Raw genomic sequence first — 25,191 nt, forward strand, 5'->3', positions numbered from 1 at the left:
GTTGGTGTATAGCAATGTTAGTGATTTTTGTATGTTGATTTTGTATACTGCAACTTTGCTGAAGTTGTTTATCAGCTGAAGGAGCTTTTGAGCCAAGACTATGGGGTTTTCTAGATATAGAATCATGTGTCTGCAAGCGGGGATAGTTTGACTTCCTCTCTTCCTATATGAATGCCCTTTATTTCTTTCTCTTGCCTGGCTTCTCTAGTTAAAGTGTGATTATTATTATTAAATTATTTTAAAGTATCACTAAACACAGAAAGAGTATTATTAGACAATAATTCTATTTTAAGCTTATATGTACAAATGTTATTTATACTCTTTCAAAAATGTTTTATGCTGGAAAACCACAATACAGAACTTTCTAACTTTAATTATCTGTGTCCTGCTTGAGAGCAAAAAAAGATACTGGTCACATTGTGGTTCTGAAAACAAAAAAAGAAGTTCTGTGGTATCTATTTCTCAAATTATTTAATTTAATGTGAGCTGAGAGCTTGTAAGGCAAATATTTCTGTCACAGACTTTACATACATCTAGAATGACAATGGCCTCAGGGACTTTGTACATTCAAATATAAAAGAAAAACTGTTTTTAAATGTTAGCTGCACTGACATGGAGACTTAATAAAAACTTAGTGTGTTGCATTAAACACAACACAAGCAGAAAAAGAAATGTAAATAATGGAACAGCAATAAAACTCCGTCTTTACACTTATGTGCTTATTTCCGATTATAGCATACATTCAAATTAAACCACAGACTAAATACATACCCAAGCTTACTTTTTAAAAGTGAAGTTAAATGCATTAAAAAAGAATGATAGACTTTACCTCCTTCTCTTTGAACTATGTGATAGAGATGGACATCGTGTAGGATACGTTCCAGATCTTGGTCTGTATAACCTTTATCATGCATATCATCCACTGAATCAGGGTAAATGACTTGATCCCGAAGACTTCCAAGAGACATATATGGCCTGTAAAACACCGAGCACACAAGAATCCTAGTGCAAAGTCATGTTAACTTACTCAATGTGACATCTTGGTAGTCTGAAAACATCAGCGAAGACTTTAAATACTACATTTCCAGGATGATATTTGTTACCTGGCAATGAGTACTTCTCCCTCAGGCACTGCTAAACAATACCGTTATGTTTACATAAAAACTTACTGACACACGGACACAAGAAAAGCTTCTCCAAGAAATCATCTGACATTTTCTTTTTCTAAAACATTCTATTTTATTTTATATTTTGTAGAGACAGGGTCTTGATATGTTTTCCCAGGCTAGTCTCAAACACCTGCCTCAAGTGATTGCTCCTAACTTGGCCTCCCAAAGCACTGGGATTACAGTTGTGAGCCACAGAACCCAGCCACATTTAACATTTTCAGCAGAGAAATACTGTATATACTTTGTTTCACTGTATTTGATAAAGATTGCTTCTGTAATTCATCTATAATTATTTGGGTTACATATTATACAATTTGGGTTTTGACCCAGCAATGTGAACAAACAAAACAAAAAAATTTAATTCATAGTAAGAAAAACACAAATTAAAACTACATTTTCTTACTTATCAGATTGGCAAAAATTCAACAACTTGATAAGTCACTCCACTGGCAGGCCTATGGGTAAAGGAATGTTCTCATACTACAGTGAAAATGCAGAATGGTACAACTCTTACAGAGGGGATTTGGCAAACTGACAGAGCGTTTGCCCTTTGACCTCCTTCTGGGAATTTACTCTGAAAATATACTTCTAAAAATACAAAAAAAGATGCATGAGGTTATTCATTACAGCTTATTTGTAATACCAAAATACTGAAATACAACATAAATACCCATACAAAGAAGACTGACGGAATAAACTATAGTATATCCACTATGCAGCTGTAAAAAAAGGATGAGGAAGACCTCTATAAACTGATATAGAGTGATTTCCATGATATATTGTTAAGTTGAAAAGCAAAACGCAAAAGTAGACTTATAGCAGGATTTCTCAACGATGGCACTTTAGCTTATTGAACCAGATAATTCTTTGTTGTCAAGGGCTACCCTGTGTATAGTAGGATGTTTAGCATTATACCTGATGTCTACCCACTAGATGTCAGTAGCACCCCTTCCTGTAGTGAACAGAAATAATTCTCTCCAGATAATGCCAAATGTCCCTGGGGGACAAAATCTTCCCAGTTGAGAACCACTTCTATGTAAAAAGAAAGCAAAATGAAATATAGACATACCCATTTATATTTAAAAAAGGAAACACAGGAAGAGTAAACCTAAACTAGTGAAGTTGGTTAGCTACAGGAGGTGGGAGGAAAAAGGTGGAATGGATAGGCAGGAAAAGGCCTAAGTATCCTTTCTGTTAATAAAGTTTTTACTTTTGGAATCCCTCAAAGTGTTACTATTCAATAAATAAATAAAATTAAAACAACAAGAATGAAGGAAGAAACCTTAAAATTGAATACAAATAGAAACAATTTAACTGATGTCCAAAGGATAAAGTAACCACACAGCAGAGGGGATGGAGATGGGGATGAATTAATCCATGTAACTTTTGAACTTGGTTATATAATTTCAGTCAAACACAGAAAGAATCAGGCGGAAATCTTGAACTTTACTTGCAAGTTTATTATTGGTAATGATATAGGGGCAGCAATTCTGAAACTATTTTATGTATATTGTAGGATTGGTTAAGTAAGTAAACAGTTTTGTAATGTTAGGAGCAAGGGTTCTCACTGTGGAAGAAGAAAGATACAAACATGTTGTGTGGGAAGGCAAGAGAAAAACTACTATTTAATTTTAATCTGAGTATCGGTATGAATTTATGTTTTTTAATAAAAAAATTTCTAGCCCTATCTACATCTGGAACAGTCTAATATTATCCTTTGAGAAGCACACAACATCATTTCAGTAACGCAATAAATTCAATTGTGGACCTAAAAAGATCCATCTTAATCCAGACCTCCCCATATCTGTAAATGAAACCTTATTTAGAAACAGAGTCTTTGCAGATTTAATTAAGGTTCTTGAGACGAGATCATCCTGGATTAACCAGATGAGCCCTAAATCCAATAAATGCTCTTATCAAATGAGAAGAAGCGTAGGAAAGAAAAGAAAGCCACGTGAAGAAGGAGACAGAGATGGGAGTTATTGCCACCACAAACGAAGGAATGCTTGGCACCACCAGAAGCTGGAAAAGAGGCAGGAAATAATTTTCCCCAAGAGCCTTCAGAGGGCGTGGATTGCCAATACTTTGACTTCTGGTGTTCAGGAATGTGAGAAAATAAATTTCTGTTGTTCAAACCGCCAAGTGTTTCGTAATTTGTAGCCCTTAGAAACTAATACAAGCAGTATTCTGTAAAAAGTTTATAACCTGAATCACATCATGGAGAAACTATCAGACAAACCCAAATTCAGGTATTCTCTTAAAAAAAAAAGCAATAGTCTTGCACTCTTTAAAAATATCAATGTCATATAAAATAAAGAAATGCTGAGAAACTCTTTTGAATAAAAGAAACTATAATAGGGGGATGGAGCCAAGATGGCCGAATAGGAACAGCTCCGGTCTCCAGCTCCCAGCCTGAGCAACACAGAAGACGGGTGATTTCTGCATTTCTGCTTGAGGTACCGGGTTCATCTCACTAGGGAGTGCCAAACAGTGGGTGCAGGACAGTCGGTGAAGCGCACTGTGCGCGAGCCGAAGCAGGGCGAGGCATTGCCTCACTCGGGAAGCGCAAGGGGTCAGGAAGTTCCCTTTCCTAGTCAAAGAAAGGGGTAACAGACGGCACCTGGAATATCGGGTCAGTCCCATCCTAATACTGCGCTTTTCCAATGGGCCTGGAAAACGGCACACTAGGAGATTGTGTCCCGCACCTGGCTCGGAGGGTCCTATGCCCACGGAGTCTCGCTGATTGCTAGCACAGCAGTCTGAGATCAAGCTGCAAGGCGGCAGCGAGGCTGGGGGAGGGGCGCCCGCCATTGCCCAGGCTTGCTTAGGTAAACAAAGCAGCCAGGAAGCTCGAACTGGGTGGAGCCCACCACAGCTCAAGGAGGCCTGCCTGCCTCTCTAGGCTCCACCTCTGGGGGCAGGGCACAGACAAACAAAAACTCAGCAGGAACCTCCACAGACTTAAATGTCCCTGTCTGACTGACAGCTTTGAAGAGAGTAGTGGTTCTCCCAGCACGGAGCTGGAGATCTGAGAACTGACAGACTGCCTCCTAAAGTGGGTCCCTCACCCCTGAGCAGTCTAACTGGGAGGCACACCCCCAGTAGGGACAGACTGACACCTCATTCGGCCGGGTACTCCTCTGAGACAAAACTTCCAGAGGAACTATCAGACAGCTGAATTTGTGGTCTTATGAAAATCTGCTGTTCTGCAGCAACCGCTGCTGACACCCAGCCAAACAGGGTCTGGAGTGGACCTCTAGTAAACTCCAACAGACCTGCATCTGAGGGTCCTGTCTGGTAGAAGGAAAACTAACAAACAGAAAGGACATCCACACCAAAAACCCATCTGTACATCACCATCATCAAAGACAAAAAGTAGATAAAACCACAAAGATGGGGAAAAAACAGAGCAGAAAAACCAGAAACTCTAAAAAGCAGAGCACCTCTCCTCCTCCAAAGGAACGCAGTTCCTCACCAGCAACGGAACAAAGCTGGATGGAGAATGACTTTGACAAGTTGAGAGAAGAAGGCTTCAGACGATCAAACTACTCTGAGCTATGGGAGGAAATTCAAAACAATAGCAAAGAAGTTAAAAACTTTGAAAAAAAAATTAGAAGAATGGATAACTAGAATAACCAATGGAGAGAAGGGCTTAAAGGAGCTGATGGAGCTGAAAGCCAAGTTTCGAGAACTATACGAAGATTGCAGAAGCCTCAGTAGCAGATGCGATCAACTGGAAGAAAGGGTATCGCTGATGGAAGATGAAATGAATGAAATGAAGCGAGAAGGGAAGTTTAGAGAAAAAAGAATAAAAAGAAATGAACAAAGCCTCCAAGAAATTTGGGACTATGTGAAAAGACCAAACCTACGTCTGATTGGTGTACCTGAAAATGACGGGGAGAATGGAACCAAGTTGGAAAACACTCTGCAAGATATTATCCAGGAGAACTTCCCCAAGCTAGCAAGGCAGGCCAACATTCAGATTCAGGAAATACAGAGAACGCCACAAAGATACTCCTCGAGAAGAGTAACTCCAAGACACATAATTGTCACATTCACCAAAGTTGAAATGAAGGAAAAAATGTTAAGGGCAGCCAGAGAGAAAGGTTGGGTTACCCACAAAGGGAAGCCCATCAGACTAACAGCTGATCTCTCGGCAGAAACTCTACAAGCCAGAAGAGAGTGGGGGCCGATATTCAACTTTCTTAAAGAAAAGAATTTTCAACCCAGAATTTCATATCCAGCCAAACTAAGCTTCATAAGTGAAGGAGAAATAAAATACTTTACAGACAAGCAAACGCTGAGTGATTTTGTCACCACCAGGCCTGCCCTAAAAGAGCTCCTCAAGGAAGCTCTAAACATGGAAAGGAACAACCAGTACCAGCCACTGCAAAAACACGCCAAATTGTAAAGACCATCGAGGCTAGGAAGAAACTGCATCAACTAACGAGCAAAATAACCAACTAACATCATAATGACAGGATAAGATTCACACATAACAATATTAACGTTAAATGTAAATGGGCTAAATTCTCCAATTAAAAGACACAGACTGGCAAACTGGATAAGGAGTCAGGACCCATCAGTGTGCTGTATTCAGGAAACCCATCTCATGTGCAGAGACACATATAGGCTCAAAATAAAGGGATGGAGGAAGATCTATCAAGCAAATGGAAAACAAAAAAAGGCAGGGGTTGCAATGCTAGTCTCTGATAAAATAGACTTTAAACCAACAAAGATCAAAAGAGACAAAGAAGGCCATTACATAATGGTAAAGGGATCAATTCAACAAGAAGAGCTAACTATCCTAAATATATATGCACCCAACACAGGAGCACCCAGATTCATAAAGCAAGTCCTGAGTGACCTACAAAGGGACTTAAACTCCCACACAATAATAATGGGAGAGTTTAACACCCCACTGTCAACATGAGACAGATCAACGAGACAGAAACTTAACAAGGATATCCAGGAATTGAACTCAGCTCTGCACCAAGCAGACCTAATAGACATCTACAGAACTCTCCACCCCAAATCAACAGAATATATATTCTTCTCAGCACCACACCACACCTATTCCAAAATTGACCACATAGTTGTAAGTAAAGCACTCCTCAGCGAATGTAAAAGAACAGAAATTATAACAAACTGTCTCTCAGACCACAGTGCAATCAAACTACAACTCAGGATTAAGAAACTCACTCAAAACCGCTCAACTACATGGAAACTGAACAACCTGCTGCTGAATGACTATTGGGTACATAATGAAATGAAGGCAGAAATAAAGATGTTCTTTGAAACCAACGAGAACAAAGACACAATATACCAGAATCTCTGGGACACGTTCAAAGCAGTGTGTAGAGGGAAATTTATAGCACTAAATGCCCACAAGAGAAAGCAGGAAAGATCCAAAATTGACACCCTAACATCACAATTAAAAGAACTAGAAAAGCAAGAGCAAACACATTCAAAAGCTAGCAGAAGGCTAGAAATAACTAAAATCAGAGCAGAACTGAAGGAAATAGAGACACAAAAAACCCTTCAAAAAATTAATGAATCCAGGAGCTGGTTTTTTGAAAAGATCAACAAAATTGATAGACCGCTAGCAAGACTAATAAAGAAGAAAAGAGAGAAGAATCAAATAGATGCAATAAAAAATGAAAAAGGGGATATCACCACCGATTCCACAGAAATACAATCTAGCATCAGAGAATACTACAAACACCACTATGCAACTAAACTAGAAAATCTAGAAGAAATGGATAAATTCCTCGACAAATACACCCTCCCAAGACTAAATCAGGAAGAAGTTGAATCTCTGAATAGACCAATAACAGGTTCTGAAATTGTGGCAATAATCAATAGCTTACCAACCAAAAAGAGTCCAGGACCTGATGCATTCACAGCTGAATTCTACCAGAGGTACAAGGAGGAACTGGTACCATTCCTTCTGAAACTATTCCAATCGATAGAAAAAGAGGGAATCCTCCCTAACACATTTTATGAAGCCAGCATCATCCTGATACCAAAGCCTGGCAGAGACATAACCAAAAAAGAGAATTTCAGACCAATATCCTTGATGAACATTGATGCAAAAATCCTCAATAAAATACTGGCAAACCGAATCCAGCAGCACATCAAAAAGCTTATCCACCATGATCAGGTGGGCTTCATCCCTGGGATGCAAGGCTGGTTCAACATACCCAAATCAATAAATGTAATCCAGCATATAAACAGAACCAAAGACAAAAACCACATGATTATCTCAATAGATGCAGAAAAGGCCTTTGACAAAATTCAACAGCCCTTCATGCTAAAAACTCTCAATAAATTAGGTATTGATGGGACGTATCTCAAAATAATAAGAGCTATCTATGACAAACCCACAGCCAATATCATACTGAATGGGCAAAAACTGCAAGCATTCCCTCTGAAAACTGGCACAAGACCGGGATGCCCCCTCTCACCGCTCCTATTCAACATAGTGCTGGAAGTTCTGGCCAGAGCAATCAGGCAGGAGAAGGAAATAAAGGGTATCCAATTAGGAAAAGAGGAAGTCAAATTGTCCCTGTTTGCAGATGACATGATTGTATATCTAGAAAACCCCATTGTCTCAGCCCAAAATCTCCTTAAGCTGATTAGCAACTTCAGCAAAGTCTCAGGATACAAAATCAATGTACAAAAACCACAAGCATTCTTGTACACCAAAAACAGACCAACAGAGAGCCAAATCATGAGTGAACCTCACAATTGCTTCAAAGAGAATAAAATACCTAGGAATCCAACTTACAAGGGATGTGAAGCACCTCTTCAAGGAGAACTACAAACCACTGCTCAATGAAATAAAAGAGGATACAAACAAATGGAAGAACATTCCATGCTCATGGGTTGGAAGAATCAATATTGTGAAAATGGCCATACTACCCAAGGTAATTTATAGATTCAATGCCATCCCCATCAAGCTACCAATGACTTTCTTCAAAGAATTGGAAAAAACTAATTTAAAGTTCATATGGAACCAAAAAAGAGCCCGCATCACCAAGTCAATCCTAAGCCAAAAGAACAAAGCTGGAGGCATCACGCTACCTGACTTCAAACTATACTACAAGGCTACAGTCACCAAAACAGCATGGTACTGGTACCACAACAGAGACATAGATCAATGGAACAGAACAGAGCCCTCAGAAATGATGCCGCATATCTACAACTATCTGATCTTTGACAAACCTGACAAAAACAAGAAATGGGGAAAGGATTCCCTATTTAATAAATGGTGCTGGGAAAACTGGCTAGCCATATGTAGAAAGCTGAAACTGGATCCCTTCCTTACACCTTATACAAAAATTAATTCAAGATGGATTAAAGACTTACATGTTAGACCTAAAACCATTAAAATCCTACAAGAAAACCTAGGCAATACCATTCAGGACATAGGCATGGGCAAGGACTTCATGTCTAAAACACCAAAAGCAATGGCAATAAAAGCCAAAATTGACAAATGGGATCTAATTCAACTAAAGAGCTTCTGCACAGCAAAAGAAACTACCATCAGAGTGACCAGGCAACCTACAGAATGGGAGAAAATTTTTGCAACCTACTCATCTGACAAAGGGCTAATATCCAGAATCTACAATGAACTCAAACAAATTTACAAGAAAAAAACAAACAACCCCATCAAAAAGTGGGCAAAGGACATGAACAGACACTTCTCAAAAGAAGACATTTATGCAGCCAAAAAACACATGAAGAAATGCTCATCATCACTGGCCATCAGAGAAATGCAAATCAAAACCACAGTGAGATACCATCTCACAGCAGTTAGAATGGCCATCATTAAAAAAGCAGGAAACAACAGGTGCTGGAGAGGATGTGGAGAAATAGGAACACTTTTACACTGTTGGTGGGACTGTAAACTAGTTCAACCATTGTGGAAGTCAGTGTGGCGATTCCTCAGGGATCTAGAACTAGAAATACCATTTGACCCAGCCATCCCATTACTGGGTATATACCCAAAGGACTATAAATCATGCTGCTATAAAGACACATGCACACATATGTTTATTGCGGCACTATTCACAATAGCAAAGAGTTGGAACCAACCCAAATGTCCAACAATGATAGACTGGATTAAGAAAATGTGGCACATATACACCATGGAATACTATGCAGCCATAAAAAATGATGAGTTCGTGTCCTTTGTAGGGACATGGATGAAACTGGAAAACATCATTCTCAGTAAACTATCGCAAGGACAAAAAACCAAACACCACATGTTCTCCCTCATAGGTGGGAATTGAACAATGAGAACTCATGGACACAGGAAGGGGAACATCACACTCCGGGGACTGTTGTGGGGTGGGGGGAGGGGGGAGGGACAGCATTAGGAAATATACCTAATGCTAAATGATGAGTTAATGGGTGCAGGAAATCAACATGGCACATGGATACATACATAACAAACCTGCACATTGTGCACATGTACCCTAAAACCTAAAGTATAAAAAAAAAAAAAGGAAACTATAATAAATAGACATGGCAACTAAGTGCAGTGCATGACAATGGATTGGGAAAAACAAGTTGCTCTGAAGTACAGTGTTATGACAATTGCTGAAATTTAAATATGGACTGTACTTAGATACTAATATATCAATGTCAAATTTCCTGAATTTGATAAGTATACTGTAGTTACCTAAGAGAATATCCCTGTTCTTTGAAAATATACCCTAAATTAGTTAGGGGTAAAGATTTATGATTACTGCAACTTGATTAAAAAATACAAGGTGTATATTGTGTGTGTATGCCTGGAGAGAGAAAGAAAGAGAAGGAGAGGTTTTCAAATACAAAATGTGTTTTGTGGAAGAATTATCTACCTATTTTCCCATGGTACACAAGCCATTAGGTTGAAGGATAGACAGCACCAGCTTATTTTATAATAGATTTAATTATTATTTGAATTCAAAATGTTTATATTTTACTTGTACATGTGTATGTTCATATAAGAAGACTTTGCAATGAAATTATTACAAATATAAGGAATCTTTGGTCTTGGTTTTTTTTTTTTTTTTTTTTTTTGAGAAGGAGTCTTGCTCTGTCGCCCAGGCTGGAGTGCAGTGGCGTGATCTCGGCTCACTGCAGGCTCCGCCTCCTGGGTTCACGCCATTCTCCTGCCTCAGCCTCCCAAGTAGCTGGGACTACAGGCTCCCGCCACCATGCCTGGCTATTTTTTTGTATTTTTAGTAGAGGCGGGGTTTCCCCACGTTAGCCAGGATAGCCTTGATCTCCTGACCTCGTGATCCTCCCGCCTCGGCCTTACAAAGTGCTGGGATTACAGGCGTGAGGCACCGCGCCCGTCCTGGTCATGTTTTTAAATTGAGATATGGTTCACATATCATAAAATCCACCCTTTTAAAGCACACAATTCAGTGGTTTTTAGTGTATTCGCAAGGTTATGTAAACATCACGACTAATTCCAGATCATTTTCTTCACTCCAGAAAAAATCTCATACCCAATAGCAGGCATTTCCTATTCCTCCTGCCTCTCAACCCCTGGCAACAATTAATCTATTTTCTGTCTCCATGGATTTGCCTGTTGTGGACATCTCAAACATATGGAACCATACAATGTGCGGTCCCTTATGATTGCCTTCTTTCCATTACTATAATGTTTTCAGGTTCATCCATGCTGTAGCATGTAACAGTTCCTTTTTTTGGCTGAATAAATATTTCACTGTAGGCCATATTTGATTAATCCACTCATTGGTTGATGGATATTTTAGTTGTTTTCACTTTTTTGTGTTATGAATAATGGATATATGCCAAAGAATGAAAATACTGAAGCATATAATTTTTAGAGAAATTGCCAGACTGTTTTTCCGAAGTGGCTATACCATTTCTGGTCACATTTCTTGTATCATATCTCTGTCTAAGGCTTTCCCTCCTGCCCTGTTCGTTATTTTTCCCTCTCCAGTCTAACTATATTAAAAAAATAGGATACATACTTATTTGTTTGTGTAGATTGTTGTAAGCCCTCATACAATATGACATTATCTTAAATTAATATCAAATAATAATAGCATAAAATAGAAATTAGTCATCAGAGCCAATGTGCAATTTTAATTAGGTACTCCGAGACTACTCAGAAGAAGAAATAACATAGAATCTCAGGAGAGCGTTCTTTTGCTGCCTTCCAAGGTGACGTCAGCTCCAATTTAATATAAAACAGAAGCACAGATATTCTCCCCCCATAGCATAAAACCCTTATGTAATTAGGTCCAAAGAGTAGCCATGACACAATACACAACTGAGACCACAGTGATAAAAATACATCAGTGCATTCATTTCACAAGTGTTTCTACAGGATTCCACCAGAAAACTTGATTAATTGGCACTATTTGATGATGAAATTTGGTTTTATATCTATATTTCTGAAAAGGCCAGCACTATAAAATCACGATTGTGATAAATGGTTTTGGAGAGATGATTCTGGGGAATCATTGTAATATCACTCAAATTCCAAGCTAGAGGTACCTCATTTGTAAAATAACTTATTTTAATAATTTCATTTGTTATGAGTACTAAATGAAGCAGTGGGTTTTTATGAAACTAAGTGAAGCAATGTACTCAGATGACTTATTATAGTACAGGCACATGGTAGGCACTCAATAAATGACATTATGAAGACAAAGAAGTTCATTTCTATTTATGCTTATGTTCTCTACTTAAGCAAAAATGTAACATCTTAAAAAAGAATGAATAAAAAGATTTCTATTTAGCCAGACAAGAGACAAGTGGTTTTTATTCCATAGTAAATTTTTATTGTTCTTGACATGATTAAGAATTAAGTACCTAGACATGTAGATTTTAGATTATATTCTGTTAAGTACTCATGAGAATACCTTGTTCACCTAGAAGTATTTAAAAAAATACTTGGAACACCATGTATTAACAGTTTACTGGAGCAATTTATGGGGCCTCGAAAGTATCAAAATGTCCCAGGATGCCAAGTGTTTTCTTTGTAACGGAATTTGGAGAAGCAAAACCGTGTAATTTCTTCAAAAGTCTAGTTTAATATTATTTTTAATTTCCTTAGGCCTTTTGAAATCAGACAATTTTCTTTAATGAACAGATATGGACATTTTTCTCATAAGGGATTTTAATTATAAGGCAAAGCAAAATAATTAAATTATGGTTTTGCAATGCTTAATTTCTTATTGAACTTATAAAAGCCTAATAATGATATCTTAAACACATAATCCTGTAATTAAAAAAATCAAACCAAAACAAAAAAAAAGAAAAAAAATTTAGCTACCTTTTAAAAAAGTTTAATCAGGACAAGATTTCAATAAAATACCAAGTCATAATATGATGCTAAAAGAACTGCAAATGTGCCCACATTATTTGCTATCTGAGTATCTCAGCTTTCTTTTTTTTTTTTTTTTTTTTTTTTTTTTTTTTTTTTTTTTAGCTAGAGTCTTGCTCTGTTTCCCAAGCTGGAGTGCAGTGGCTCAAACTCCATGGCTCACTGCAAGCTCCGCCTCCCGGATTCTTGCCGTTCTCCTGTCAGCCTCCCAAGTAGCTGGAACTACAGGCGCCTGCCACCATGCCTGGCTAATTTTTTGTATTTTTAGTAGAGATGGGATTTCACCGTGTTAGCCAGGATGGTCTTGATCTCCTGACCTAGTGTTCTGCCCACCTCGGCCTCCCAAAGTGCTGGGATTACAGGCATGAGCCACTGCACCCAGCCCTATCTGAGCTATTGTTATTTAAATGATGTAACGAAGTATAAAAATTGCTCATTTTGAAAACTGATGTGAATGAGAATGTTGATGAATATATATAAAAGTATTCATAAGCTTATATATTTATTGAGGACTCATCAAATATTGTTTTATTAAAGTTCAATTTTTTGTCAATTATTGTTTTATGATCATGTGAAATGGTAAAAATAATACATTCTATATATGTTTGATGTACATAGCAACTATTGCCACTTAGGTTTTTATTAATATAATGATTTTAAAATATTATTATAACGTTAAAGCCACCACTGAATTCTCTGGAAAGACTGTGTCAAGAAAATTCAGGATGACATTTACTCAATTTAAAAGCACAAGGAAACGGAGGACCCTATAGCCAATGTTTATATAATTAGTTTGCATGTGATTCTCTTTCCAGCTCAAAGGTCTGGAATTTAACATTTTGAGTCAGTTCAAGTTTCTGTAGTCCTACCAAAGTTATACATAATAGATAAGCACTCAAAGTACCCTTTACTAAACTTTCCTTTCTAGATATATAGACCTATTCAGATAATCTTCTAAATATTTCAGGTAGATCAATTACGACGTTAGAATGTTACTGGCTCACTTGCTCTGCCTCATTATAAAGGAGATCATGCAACATAACTAACACAAGCAACAAAAGAAATGGTCAGATTGCTCCTAATTAGTAGCTATCAAAAAAGAAACATTAACTAGTTGTAATTTACTTTCTATAAGTAAAACCCAGAATCATCTCTATATGTTATGGAAAAGATAGCAAAATAAATCCATAGGTGTCACAGATCATTTAACAAATAATCCTTATTTAAACAATTATAATAATTATAATAATTGTTTTTTCTTGGGAATCTACAATTCTTTCAAATGTATATATAGTTAAAATTCAATTATAATAGTGAAATTATTTGAGATAAAATTCATTCCCCATGATTATGGATTTTTATAGTTTTGTTACTAATGTCTCAAGGTGTTTTTATACTTTGCATTATATTCCCACTTTTCTTCATTGACATCTAAGTAATCTGACAGTGATTTTTTTTTTTTTTTGGTAAAATGTATTGATGTTTGTTAGAGCTACTTTTGTATTATTCTCTAAGACAAAGCTAGAAAGAACAGGAAAGCATTGAGAAGTGTTAGCTGTATCTATGTGCTTGGAGCTTCTGAATGACACAAAATTCTAAATATTTCCTAAATTGAGAGCCAAAAACCAATTCAAATCCGGAGGAGAAAAGTGTAACATGAAAGGCCTATATGCAGAGAAAACAAATTTTTAAAATAATAATATAATATTTAATTGGAACAATATTGATAAAAATTTTGCAGCAATGTTAACTGTATTTAAGGCATGAGATGTGTTAAGTTTAAGAATAATGTATCACTAAGTACTGCTGTGTTGTGGTAGCAATAAGAAGTTAGCAATCTGAAAGGCATAAAATTTAACTATCAATAATTCATATAACTATACATGCTGGAACCAATCATGGCATCAGGGTTTTTCATGCATAGAAAGAACTAGATTTGAGTCATTTACAGTATTCTTAAAAAATGTGTGATAATAAGAAGAAATATTCAAGTGAAAATAGATATGTACTATTACTGAAATTATATCTTTTGAATAAGATATTTCTAGATTCCAAAACAGAGATGAGAATAGCCTCTTAAGAGCAGGGATAAGGTTTATTTCCAAGTAATAAAAATAATATTAGGCCAGGTGCAGTGGCTCACGCCTGTAATCCCAGTACTTTGGGAGGCCAAGCTGGGTGAATCACCTGAGGTCAGGAGTTTGAGACCAGCCTGCTCAACATGGTGAAACCCCATCTCTACTAAAAATGCAAAAATTAGCCAGGTGTGGTGGCACACACCTGTAATCCCAGCTACTTGGGAGGCTGAGGCACAAGAATCTCTTGAACCCTGGAGACAGAGGTTGCAGTGAGCCAAGATTGTGTCACTGCACTCCAGCCTGGGCGATAGAGCTAGACACTGTCTCAATAAGTAAATAAATAAATATATTATTTAGTGGAAGAATTAAAGTATTGCTAAGCTGTTAATGCAAATTTCTCTAAAAGTCAACTTTAAGAGTATTTATCATTATATCAAATTACCATTTAAATTGCTGGTATTTGACCTATAAAAATTGCAGTTCTATATGGTTTAATGTAATAGTACTCATAAAATGAGAAAAACTTTGGAGTGAGAAGGGAGTTTTTTTCATTATTACTTTTATAAATGAGCCCTTAGAAAAGTTAACGATTTTAAAAAGTATCTTTAGCATTCTTCCAAGCCATAGAGAGCTATAGAAAATTGTGTTTACATTTATAGATCTCTTTAAAAGAGATTTAAAAAAACTGAACTGTACCAACTACTACACAGGAGGAACTAAAATGTACAACTTATATTTCTGTCAACTGACTGCCCAAAGGTATTTATACAAAGATTACTTGGCTGTAAGTCTAACAGTCAGAAAGCAAGGAATAGAAGTCAATTTGCTACAGCAATGCTACTAAGCCTTCCTTGTGGTTAAAATAATTTTCTAAAAAAGAACATGTTAAATGACAGATATTTATCCCCATCATAAAGAGGATTTTGCAACATACCTACTGCAAGCAGCAAAACAAATAGATTGCTCATAATTGGTGTAAGGTACCAGATTGACTTGGCAGTAGAAACCAAATCTGTGGAGATGTTCATTCATTCAGTCAATCACTTATCAGATATTTATTGCACAATTACAGTATATTTACTAGGATCCTACCAGTGCTGTACAGAGACATGTTATAGATATCAATTAGAGATACCAAAGAAGACGTAAATATACTAGTACTTGTAAAGGCTGAGATTTCATGCCATAAGCTCTTCTTCCTTAGAAAAACAGTTGAAGAATACAATGGCCAGGTAGAGTGGCTCACGCGTTTAATCCCAGCACTTTGGGAGGCCAAGGCAGGTGGATCACTTGAGGCCAGGGGTTCGAGACCAGCCTGGCCAACGTGATGAAACCCTGACTCTACTAAAAATACAAAAATTATCTGGGTTTGGTGGTGGGCGCCTGTAATCCCAGTTACTTGGGAAGCTGAGATGGGATGATCACTTGAGGCCAGGAGTTCAAGATTAGCCCTGGCAATGTAGGAAAACCCTGTCAATACAAATAATGAAAAATTAGCCGTGCATGGTGGTACCATGGTGAACCCAGGAGGCAGAGGCTGCAGTGAGCCAAGACTGTGCCACTGCACTCCAGCCTGGGTGACAGAGTGACACTCTGTTTCAAAAAAAGAAAAAGAAAAAAGAAGACAGTTGAAGAATACAGACATTTTTGAAAAGTGAAGATAAATTATAAAGAATGATATTTCGTTATTCCTCAGAAAGTTGGGAAAGTAATACAGACTGTATTATGATTATCTGAGAAAATATTTAAGATCAAAAACAGTAAGATTTTTTCATCATAAGAAGATGCTTAAATGTGATAATCTTTATTAATCTGAAAATGAGAGGCAGTGAGTACAGAAGATTTGTATTCAAAGACTTGGTATAGTCTAACTCTGGCTTTGAAATTCCATATAATGCTAAGTAAAGTCTGTAGTCCCTTTGAAATTCAATTTAATTACTTAAAAATACTCTATTTAGCATAACTTATGCAGAACATAATTAATATGCATTATTCATGCATAACAAGATAGAAATAAAGTTATTATCTATATTTAATTTCCTGTGCAATCTAATTAGTGATGTTACCATTCCTGCTTACAATCAAATTTAAAACTTTTATGTTGCATTTAATTTTAAAATGTGATTCATAACTTTATTTATTAAGTAGTATTTATATTTGATCTAGGAGATTAAGTAACATGGTACTTGTGCACACAACCCTGTGAATGAAGTAGTAGTTAATAGTTAGAAGTAAACAAATATTGAGCTGATAAGTAAAATGTTACTCATAATTTCAGAATATCATCTGAAACCAGGAAACAAAAAATAATGTGTTGTGGAAGCAAGCTACCATCATCTTTTATTACGCTTTTTGAAAGCAATTTAACATATAAAATTGTGTCACTTACTTATAGAGAGCAGATTGAGCTCCTTAGCTAGAGCCTGGGAAAATGGCAAACATCCAAAGTACTAAAAAACCTTAAAAAATTAAATCAGGCCAGGCGCGGTGGCTCACGCTTGTAATCCCAGCACTTTGGGAGGCCGAGGCGGGCGGATCACGAGGTCAGGAGATCGAGACCACGGTGAAACCCCGTCTCTACTAAAAATACAAAAAATTAGCCAGGCGTGGTGGCGGGCGCCTGTAGTCCCAGCTACTCGGAGAGGCTGAGGCAGGAGAAAGGCGTGAACCCGGGAGGCGGAGCTTGCAGTGAGCCAAGATTGCGCCACTGCACTCCAGCCTGGGCGACAGAGCGAGACTCCTTCTCAAAAAAAAAAAAGAAAAAAAAATTAAATCAAAGAACTTCAGCTAAAAGAAACAGTGCAGCAACGAGTAAGGATCGAGAGGATGAGCACTATTATTTCCAGTATGTACTGATGACTTCTTATTAGCAGGGATGAGTCTAAGAAATGTATTCTCAGCATCGTGTGTTAGAGGAGAGTAGGAAAGAACAGTATGCTATCCAAAAGTGTCCAAAAAACAAAAACTTCTGCTTACTTGAATCTGTGGTATTTCTTAGCTATTTAGAAATTGGAGAAACTGATGCAATCCATGGCAACTGTTCAAATCCTGAGTTACTTTTCAAAACTCAGGTCAAATGACACACTGTTCTATTTTTTCCTCATTTTGAACATCCATAGCATTTCTTACATTTCTTGAGGCACTTATTTCTGGTTTTTATTTCTGTTAGTTGAACGTTTTTATTTATAACTAAATGATACATAAACATCATAATGAGATTATATCCTAATTATTGTCTATCCTAAAAAGACTAAATGAAAAAAAATTGTATTTCTTTGACATGAAACACAATACTCCAGCTATTTCTCCCTTTTTTCTTTTTCTTTCTTTAAAAAAAGTATTTGATCAGATTTAATTCTATACTTATATATAATCCTTCTTTCACTTTCTGAACCTTTTGTTTCTCAGATTCCAAAGTCATGGATGGGCAAAAGTTTATACAAGTTACCTTTTTGTACACCATTGTGGGAAGCCTGAATCTATTTCAGATCTTGTGGACCTCAGTATTTGGGCCTGCATAGTAAGTTTGAATAGTAAGAAAATTACGATTAAAATTTCTTTTTCAAGATATTTCTGCCAAGGAAGGGTAGGTAGTAAGAGCATACGTGTTAAAATTACATGATGGGTTGGTGCCCAGGGTGGAATTGGTTCCAGGAACCCAGAAAACACCAAAATCCACAGATGCCTTTATATAAAATGGCCATAGTATTTGCATATAACCGACACACATCCTCCTATATACTTTAAATCATCTTTAGATTACTTGTAATACCTAACACAATACAAATACTATGCAATTGGTTTTTTGTTTGTATGATTTTTTATGGCTATGTTGTTGTTTTTAGTGTTTATTTTAAAAATATTTTTTATTCATGGTGGGTTGAATCCAAGGTTGTGGAAGCTGCAGATACAGAGGCCCGACTGTAATGTGAGGTATGCAAATGATCTTCTGGAGTATTATTTTTAAAAACTAGTACAAAAGAAAGCAAGATTTTGCTCTGAGCAAAATATATTTTGTCACCAAATATCTATTATCATCTGTCTTTCTTCCTTCCCTCCCTTCCTCTGTTGCTTCTCTCCCACTCTCTCTCTACCCCCAACTCCCACTAAATATTCCAATTTATTATTTTGATGATTGTTAGTATACTATAAAATTTTGTTAGCAGGTGAACAAAATAAACAAATAAAAGGGTGGGTTAGGGGCTTTCATGGATGAAGACAGAAACTTACCAGGGGATTAGGAAGTAACAAATAGGCCATAAATTAGTGGATTTGTGAAAGTGAGAGCAGGGGATCACAAATCTCTCCTTAGGAACTTGGGAAGACAGATAAACTGCAACAAGAATTGACAGAAGAAATTCAGGATCTATGTCCAAATGAAAGACTTTTCCTGAGGTCAGGATGGCTAATATAGGAGAGAGCAGTGAGTTTCAATCATCAGCTTAAGGAGTACATTCACATGGCTCAGAAACTCAAACAGCCTAAAATTTCCAGAATACTGTTCTAAGGTATTACCTGAGCAATACTAAGCATTTTTAACATACACCATTCCATAGATTTAGAATGGTTAACCTACATTTTGATGAAACATTTCTTTCCAGAAACGTATCTGATGCTCCACTGATGATCATATGTCATCATTAATGAAGATAGGATAAGGGGAAGCTGTTCTGAAACCAATTTATCTACCAACATTTTTGTTTGTGTATTCTTGAACTGAAGCCAAGATTTTCTTTTATCTGGTTCTCATTATTAACACTGCTAAAGTACTAGATAACACTAGCTGGGAAAACATTGAGGTGGTTTCATAATTTATTAGGAATTCAGCTTTCCAAGCTTATGAACTGAGCTATAGCAGCATTCTTTGTGAAGATTTGGTTAAAAAAAATGGCCTAATGTAGTTAATTATAGTTTTTCCTTAGTGGTTCACTTCTTTCTTCTGTATACTACATGACATCATTATAAATCCACTTTTACAAAATATACTCTATTTTTCTCCCATGCAAGTAACAATTAATGTACATTCTGATCAATCCATAAAGAGATTCATCCTCTACCCAGAAGTCTTTCAATCACAAAAAGTGAATACAGGGGGATTATTGTAAAGCTCTGTTTTATGACTTGTGAAGTTCATACATAAGTGTCAATTCTATATTGAAATTTCATATTTTTTGCTGCTAAACTAGTAGTTAACTTATATTTGATTATTATGAATTAATACAATAAATTAGATTATATATACATTTTTTGAGGTGGAGTTTTGCTCTTGTTGCCCGGGCTGGAGTGCAATGGCATGATCTCAGCTCACCGCGACCTCCGCCTCCAGGTTCAAGCGATTCTCCTTCCTTAGCCTCTTGAGTAGCTGGGATTACAGGCATGCACCACCATACCCGGCTAATTTTGTATTCTTAGTAGAGACAGGGTTTCTCCATGTTGGTCAGGCTGGTCTCGAACTCCTGACCTCAGGTGATCCACCCGCCTTAGCCTCCCAAAGTGCTGGGATTACAGGCGTGAGCCACCCCACCAAGCCGGATTATATTTACTAATGAGAATATCATAAGGCAGTTACCTACCAACAAATATTTTGAAATAGATTGCATAGCAGCTTTCTTTTACATCATAAAAACATGTAAGATTATTTTTTAAATTTACTCGAAAAAATCAGAAGCTTTTAGAATGTAAGAAACACTACATTTAGACTCTCAGTTTACATACGCATTTAAATAAATTCTATGGTTTTTGCAAGGATAATGGTCCTATAAAACTTCTAACACATACCCAAATGTTCATGTTTCTAAAAGCCATATAATCAAGGTAAATGACTTTTAACAGTAATTATTAAAATACATTTTAGCCTGAAAAATAGAGTTCTCATTGCTATTTTTCTCCTTAACTAGATTGCAGTTGGTTTTTTTGCTTAGGCAACAGTAAATTTCATAACTAAGAAAAAGTTTCCTAGTGATTTTTGTTTGTTGCAAAGTAACATAGTCAAGTATCTCTTCAGGCAAAGGCTAGAATTTATTCACTTTCTTATTCCCTGGAAATGTTTTATATTGTTCAGGTCGAAGTTATATTCAACAACTGTAGCTAAAAATATAAAATTTATTTATGTGATTTTACTTGCATCAAGAGAATTGAATTCTATGATATAATAGAAAATTTTCTTCGTCACTCCGGGGACTGTTGTGGGGTGGGGGGAGGGGGGAGGGACAGCATTAGGAGATATACCTAATGCTAAATGACGAGTTAATGGGTGCAGCAAACCAACATGGCACATGGATACATATGTAACAAACCTGCACATTGTGCACATGTACCCTAAAACCTAAAGTATAATAATAAAAAAATAAAATAAAATAAAAAAGAAAATTTTCTTCGTAATTCTATGCCTTCTAACCTAAATAAAAAAGTAAAATCAACGTACTAAACACATTAATGTCTAAAACAGAAACTTTTGGCAGTATAATTTAGCTTTCAGAATCAGAATGTTTCCCAAAGGAATTGAAAGCATAGACAGAAAGGGACAATGCTTCTGGTGTCACAAAATGTTATCTATTTTGTGTTAAACACAAATATCTATGTCATTGCTCATGTCCAGCATTTTCAGCCAATGCAGTTCTTCATTCTCCTATATTCCAGGCAGCTTCCTACTACCACCATAGGTCTTACTTTAAAGAAAAAAACCCACAAAACCTCATCTGCCTAACTACTATGTCTGGTCTAAAAATTAGGCCAGTAGACAGGATTGTACAGTACATCCAGGCAAAGGCAAAGGGACAAAAGAGACATATGAGAGCACCATACTTGATGTGACTTTTATGTTTGTGCTTGTACTATACTTCCAGCCTAGGCGCCTGTTAGATTCCACAAAACAGTCCTCTGACATAGTAGGAGTGCTCTATGGGATGTCTATGTATCCAGGATGATGACAGATGGAAAAATTAGTGGGTCCAATTAACATGAGGAAGTTCTTCAGACTTCACCTTCTCTGATCCACAATGAATATTACTAATTCTTAGTGTATACCTTTGAATTTTAGACATTTCTAATTGTTCTCAGGGAAGACGATAGCTAAAGAGCTCTGAAGAAATAATGTTCTTTTTCTATGTTTACATGATATTCTTACAGTAAAAAAGTTTACTTAAGAAAGTTACAAATCAATCATATAGCATAATTGTAAAGTCTATTTTGTGGAGTCTCAAATATAAATGAACAATTTTAGAATATATGAATGTATGCAGCTTGATGGAGAGAGCTGTATACTTATCCAGGTGTTATTTTTTTCTATGAGAAGAGATAATCTGACATCTCAGGCAATCTAATCATTCTCTGGAACAGCCTGCTTGTTATTCCTTGAGACTAACATCTGCAGTCTTTGAGTATTTATTCCATCCAGACTGATGTGAAAATGAAAAGAAGTGGTATTGTCCTAGAGAGTATTACAATCAAAGCAGTAATAAAATATTTTGGGCTAAGTGAATTTTTATTTCCTTAATAGTTTCTCTTAATAAAAACATTCTTAAAGATATATAAACTGAGGAGCTTGAGGAATCAAGACAATTCAAGAGCAAAAGGAAATTGTTTCTTGTAATATAAAAAGATATACCTACCTTTGTGGAATATAAAACATATGTTGAGGAGGTGGTTTATAGAGGACTCCTTGATACACAGGCCAGAGCCCACTTAGAATTCTGAAGAGAGAACTTTTCCCACAACCATTGGGACCAGTTATCAAAAGATGCATTCCTTCTTCTACCTAAAGTAAGAAATAAAATTACAAACTGCAATAGTTTAAAATGATTTATTTTGGCAGCACCTAAAAGTAAATTATTTTTTAAAAATGTTCAAACACATGATAACCTAGGATGGGCAAGAGATCAAGGAAAAATATTTCAGGGTTGAGAAAAAGTTTGGATTTTGACTATTCTCTGAAGCTAAAAGCATCATAAAATAATTCAATTCCAAAGAAAATGGATCTTCTTGAAATGGGCACTGGCTTTCCAAAATTGTAATTTGTTATCAGATACCACATACACATAGAGAAAAACAACTGCCTGGGAAATAAGACAAATCATAAAAATTTAAGTAAAAATATATTACATTATATTTTGATATTAATATTGGATTAAATTTACATTGAATTCAAATACAACTGAAAATTAACTGCAGTTAATAGCTACAAAGCACAGTTATCCAAGGAGTCAGCTGGGTTGTTTAATTTTACACTTCAGCAGTCTGAAATGCTACAAAAATCACAAAAGCCCATAATCAGAGAGAGAAGATGATTCAAATTCTGCTTTATTCACAGATAGAGAAAATATGTTTAACAAACCAAGGATAGAGGAAAGCAATAGGATTGTATTTTAGTCTCATGTCTAGGGATGAATTAAAACATACACACACACACATAGAATATTACATATATGTGAATAATATATATATAATATTCATAAATAAAGCAGGTTATTTATTTATTATCTATTGGATACTTCCCTTTATTTTCTATCCTATTATTGACATTTAAACTGTTAAATTTCATGAGTTCCCATTCCACACAATAGGATGAAGAAGTTGTCTTATTATGGTATTTAAAGGGTATTGTGAAGAACAAGCAATAGAAACACCATTTAAAATTTTTGTCTACTTCTACCAGGAGCAAATGAAATTTTATAATCGGTGATACCCAAAAAATAAGTATCAGAAATTTACAGGATGTCTGTAGATCTAGCTTTATATAGAAAGGACACCAATATGCAAGTATCAATAATGTAGAATACATCATACTGGACCTCAGAGATGAGAGTATTATTATATTGCTAGCATACCAAGAAAATCTCAGGAAGAAGCTAGAAAAAATTAATTTGTTATCTGCCTGTACTCTTTCAATAGAGAAAAGGCTAAGGGTTTAATTGTGTAGAAGCATAAATATTTTCCAAATGATTTTTTAAAAAATATATATATCACGGTGAAAAGCACATTGGCAAAATATTTTAATAGGGCCATTCTCTATTAGGAATTCTCAGAAATTTAACACATTTTGAGGGGTAATTGGAGACTTTCTACATTAATATTAATATTTTTCTCAGCATAAAGTTCTCTGATGCTTAGAATTCTTTTTGTCTCACACTAACTTTTCTTCTGCAAATAATTTTTAATTTTTTTAAAATTTTATTTATTTATTTATTTTATTTTTTTTTTATACTGAGTCTTATTCTGTCTCAGGTTGGAGTGCAGTAGCATGATCTTGGCTCACTACAACCTCTGTTTCCTGGGTTCAAGCGATTCTTGTGCCTTAGACTCCCGAGTAACTGGGATTACAGGTGCCCGCCACAATGCCCGGCTAATTTTTGTATTTTTTAGTAGAGACAGGGTTTCTCCATATTGGCCAGGCTGGTCTCGAACTCCTGACCTCAGGTGATCTGCCCGCCTCAGCCTCTCAAAGCGCTGAGATTACAGTCGTGAGCCACCACTCCCGGCCTGCAAACGGCTTTTTAATCCTGCAGGCTAACAAAGGTATGAGATCCTTTCCTCTAGAAACTTATTTTTCAATCTATGCAGAGGAAACAGAACTTCCTATTATATTTTAGGGACCTGAGAATTTAAATATAATTCTCTGTCTGAGTTAGAAATAAATAATTATGAAGAAAGTGTACTTTACTAATGCATATCTTTGTACAACTTCAGACCTTCTAAGATACTTTCACCAGATTATTTTTAGTTTAGTTTATTCTATGTAAAAGAAATGGCTCTAAATTTTTCTGCAGAAAGAGTGTGATATGCCCACACTAATGTAGTTAGTAAGCAAAGCTCAAGACATGTACACTATTTATTAAATAAATAGAGCAACAAGAGTCGTTATTATAAAATGTATCCAGACCAAAAAACCCTCTCTATAAAATCATAAATTATAAATTGTGAAACCATTAATAAATAGTTAAATACTCTGTGTATGCCATGAGTACCTAATTGGTGCTTGTGGTCAGATCCTAGTAATTAGATCATCCTATAGGTCTATACATGGAAAAGAAAATCTGACCAAATTGCAGCTAAAAATACAATTTCTTTAAATTTACTAACACAGGATTTTACCCTGTTCAATGCTACTCATCCTCTCCTTTCAACTCTCAGTAACCCAAAATATTTGCAAATACATCTTTGATAATTAGACCTTGACTAAAGTCCATACTAAAATCATTAATTAGCATATGTGTTATCATGTTTGTAATTCTTTTATCAAGTCAAATCATTTCTTTGTTTGAACTAAGCTCAACTTGCTATATTATGTCAGCAAATTATTTTGTGCTTGAATCCCGGAATGTGTGTTTGAATTTTATAATGCCTTAAGTCAGAGACTCAGGTTTATTAGATACTTTTACTTTTTAATTTTTGTAATTAATACATAAGATGTTAAATAACAAATTATTGTCAACAGAATTAAAAACTAAATTCCAATCCATAAATCTTCTGATTATATTAGTACATTAGTACATGTAATTATTTTAAAAATTTAAGTCACAGAAAGTATATTGACAAAATTAAACTTGCTAATGACCTCTATTCATATTTTAGTAAATATATTACAGTA

General features: G+C 35.8%; 1 protein-coding gene across 3 annotated transcripts in view; it reads right to left on the reverse strand.

Annotated features, from left to right (window-relative positions):
- Positions 1-25,191, reverse strand: part of ABCD2 (ATP binding cassette subfamily D member 2) — a 78,121-nt gene that overhangs the window by 36,800 nt on the left and 16,130 nt on the right. For all 3 annotated transcript variants that reach the window (XM_030822629.1, XM_003252304.4, XM_030822628.1), the window contains exons 6-7: positions 22,217-22,362; positions 830-975 (exon numbers count right to left, since the gene is read on the reverse strand). In XM_030822629.1, coding sequence (XP_030678489.1) covers positions 830-975; positions 22,217-22,362 — 292 coding nt within the window. The remainder of the gene's footprint in view (positions 1-829; positions 976-22,216; positions 22,363-25,191) is intronic.

This window comes from Nomascus leucogenys, chromosome 11, assembly GCF_006542625.1.
Source record: "Nomascus leucogenys isolate Asia chromosome 11, Asia_NLE_v1, whole genome shotgun sequence".
Lineage (NCBI taxonomy): Eukaryota > Metazoa > Chordata > Mammalia > Primates > Hylobatidae > Nomascus > Nomascus leucogenys.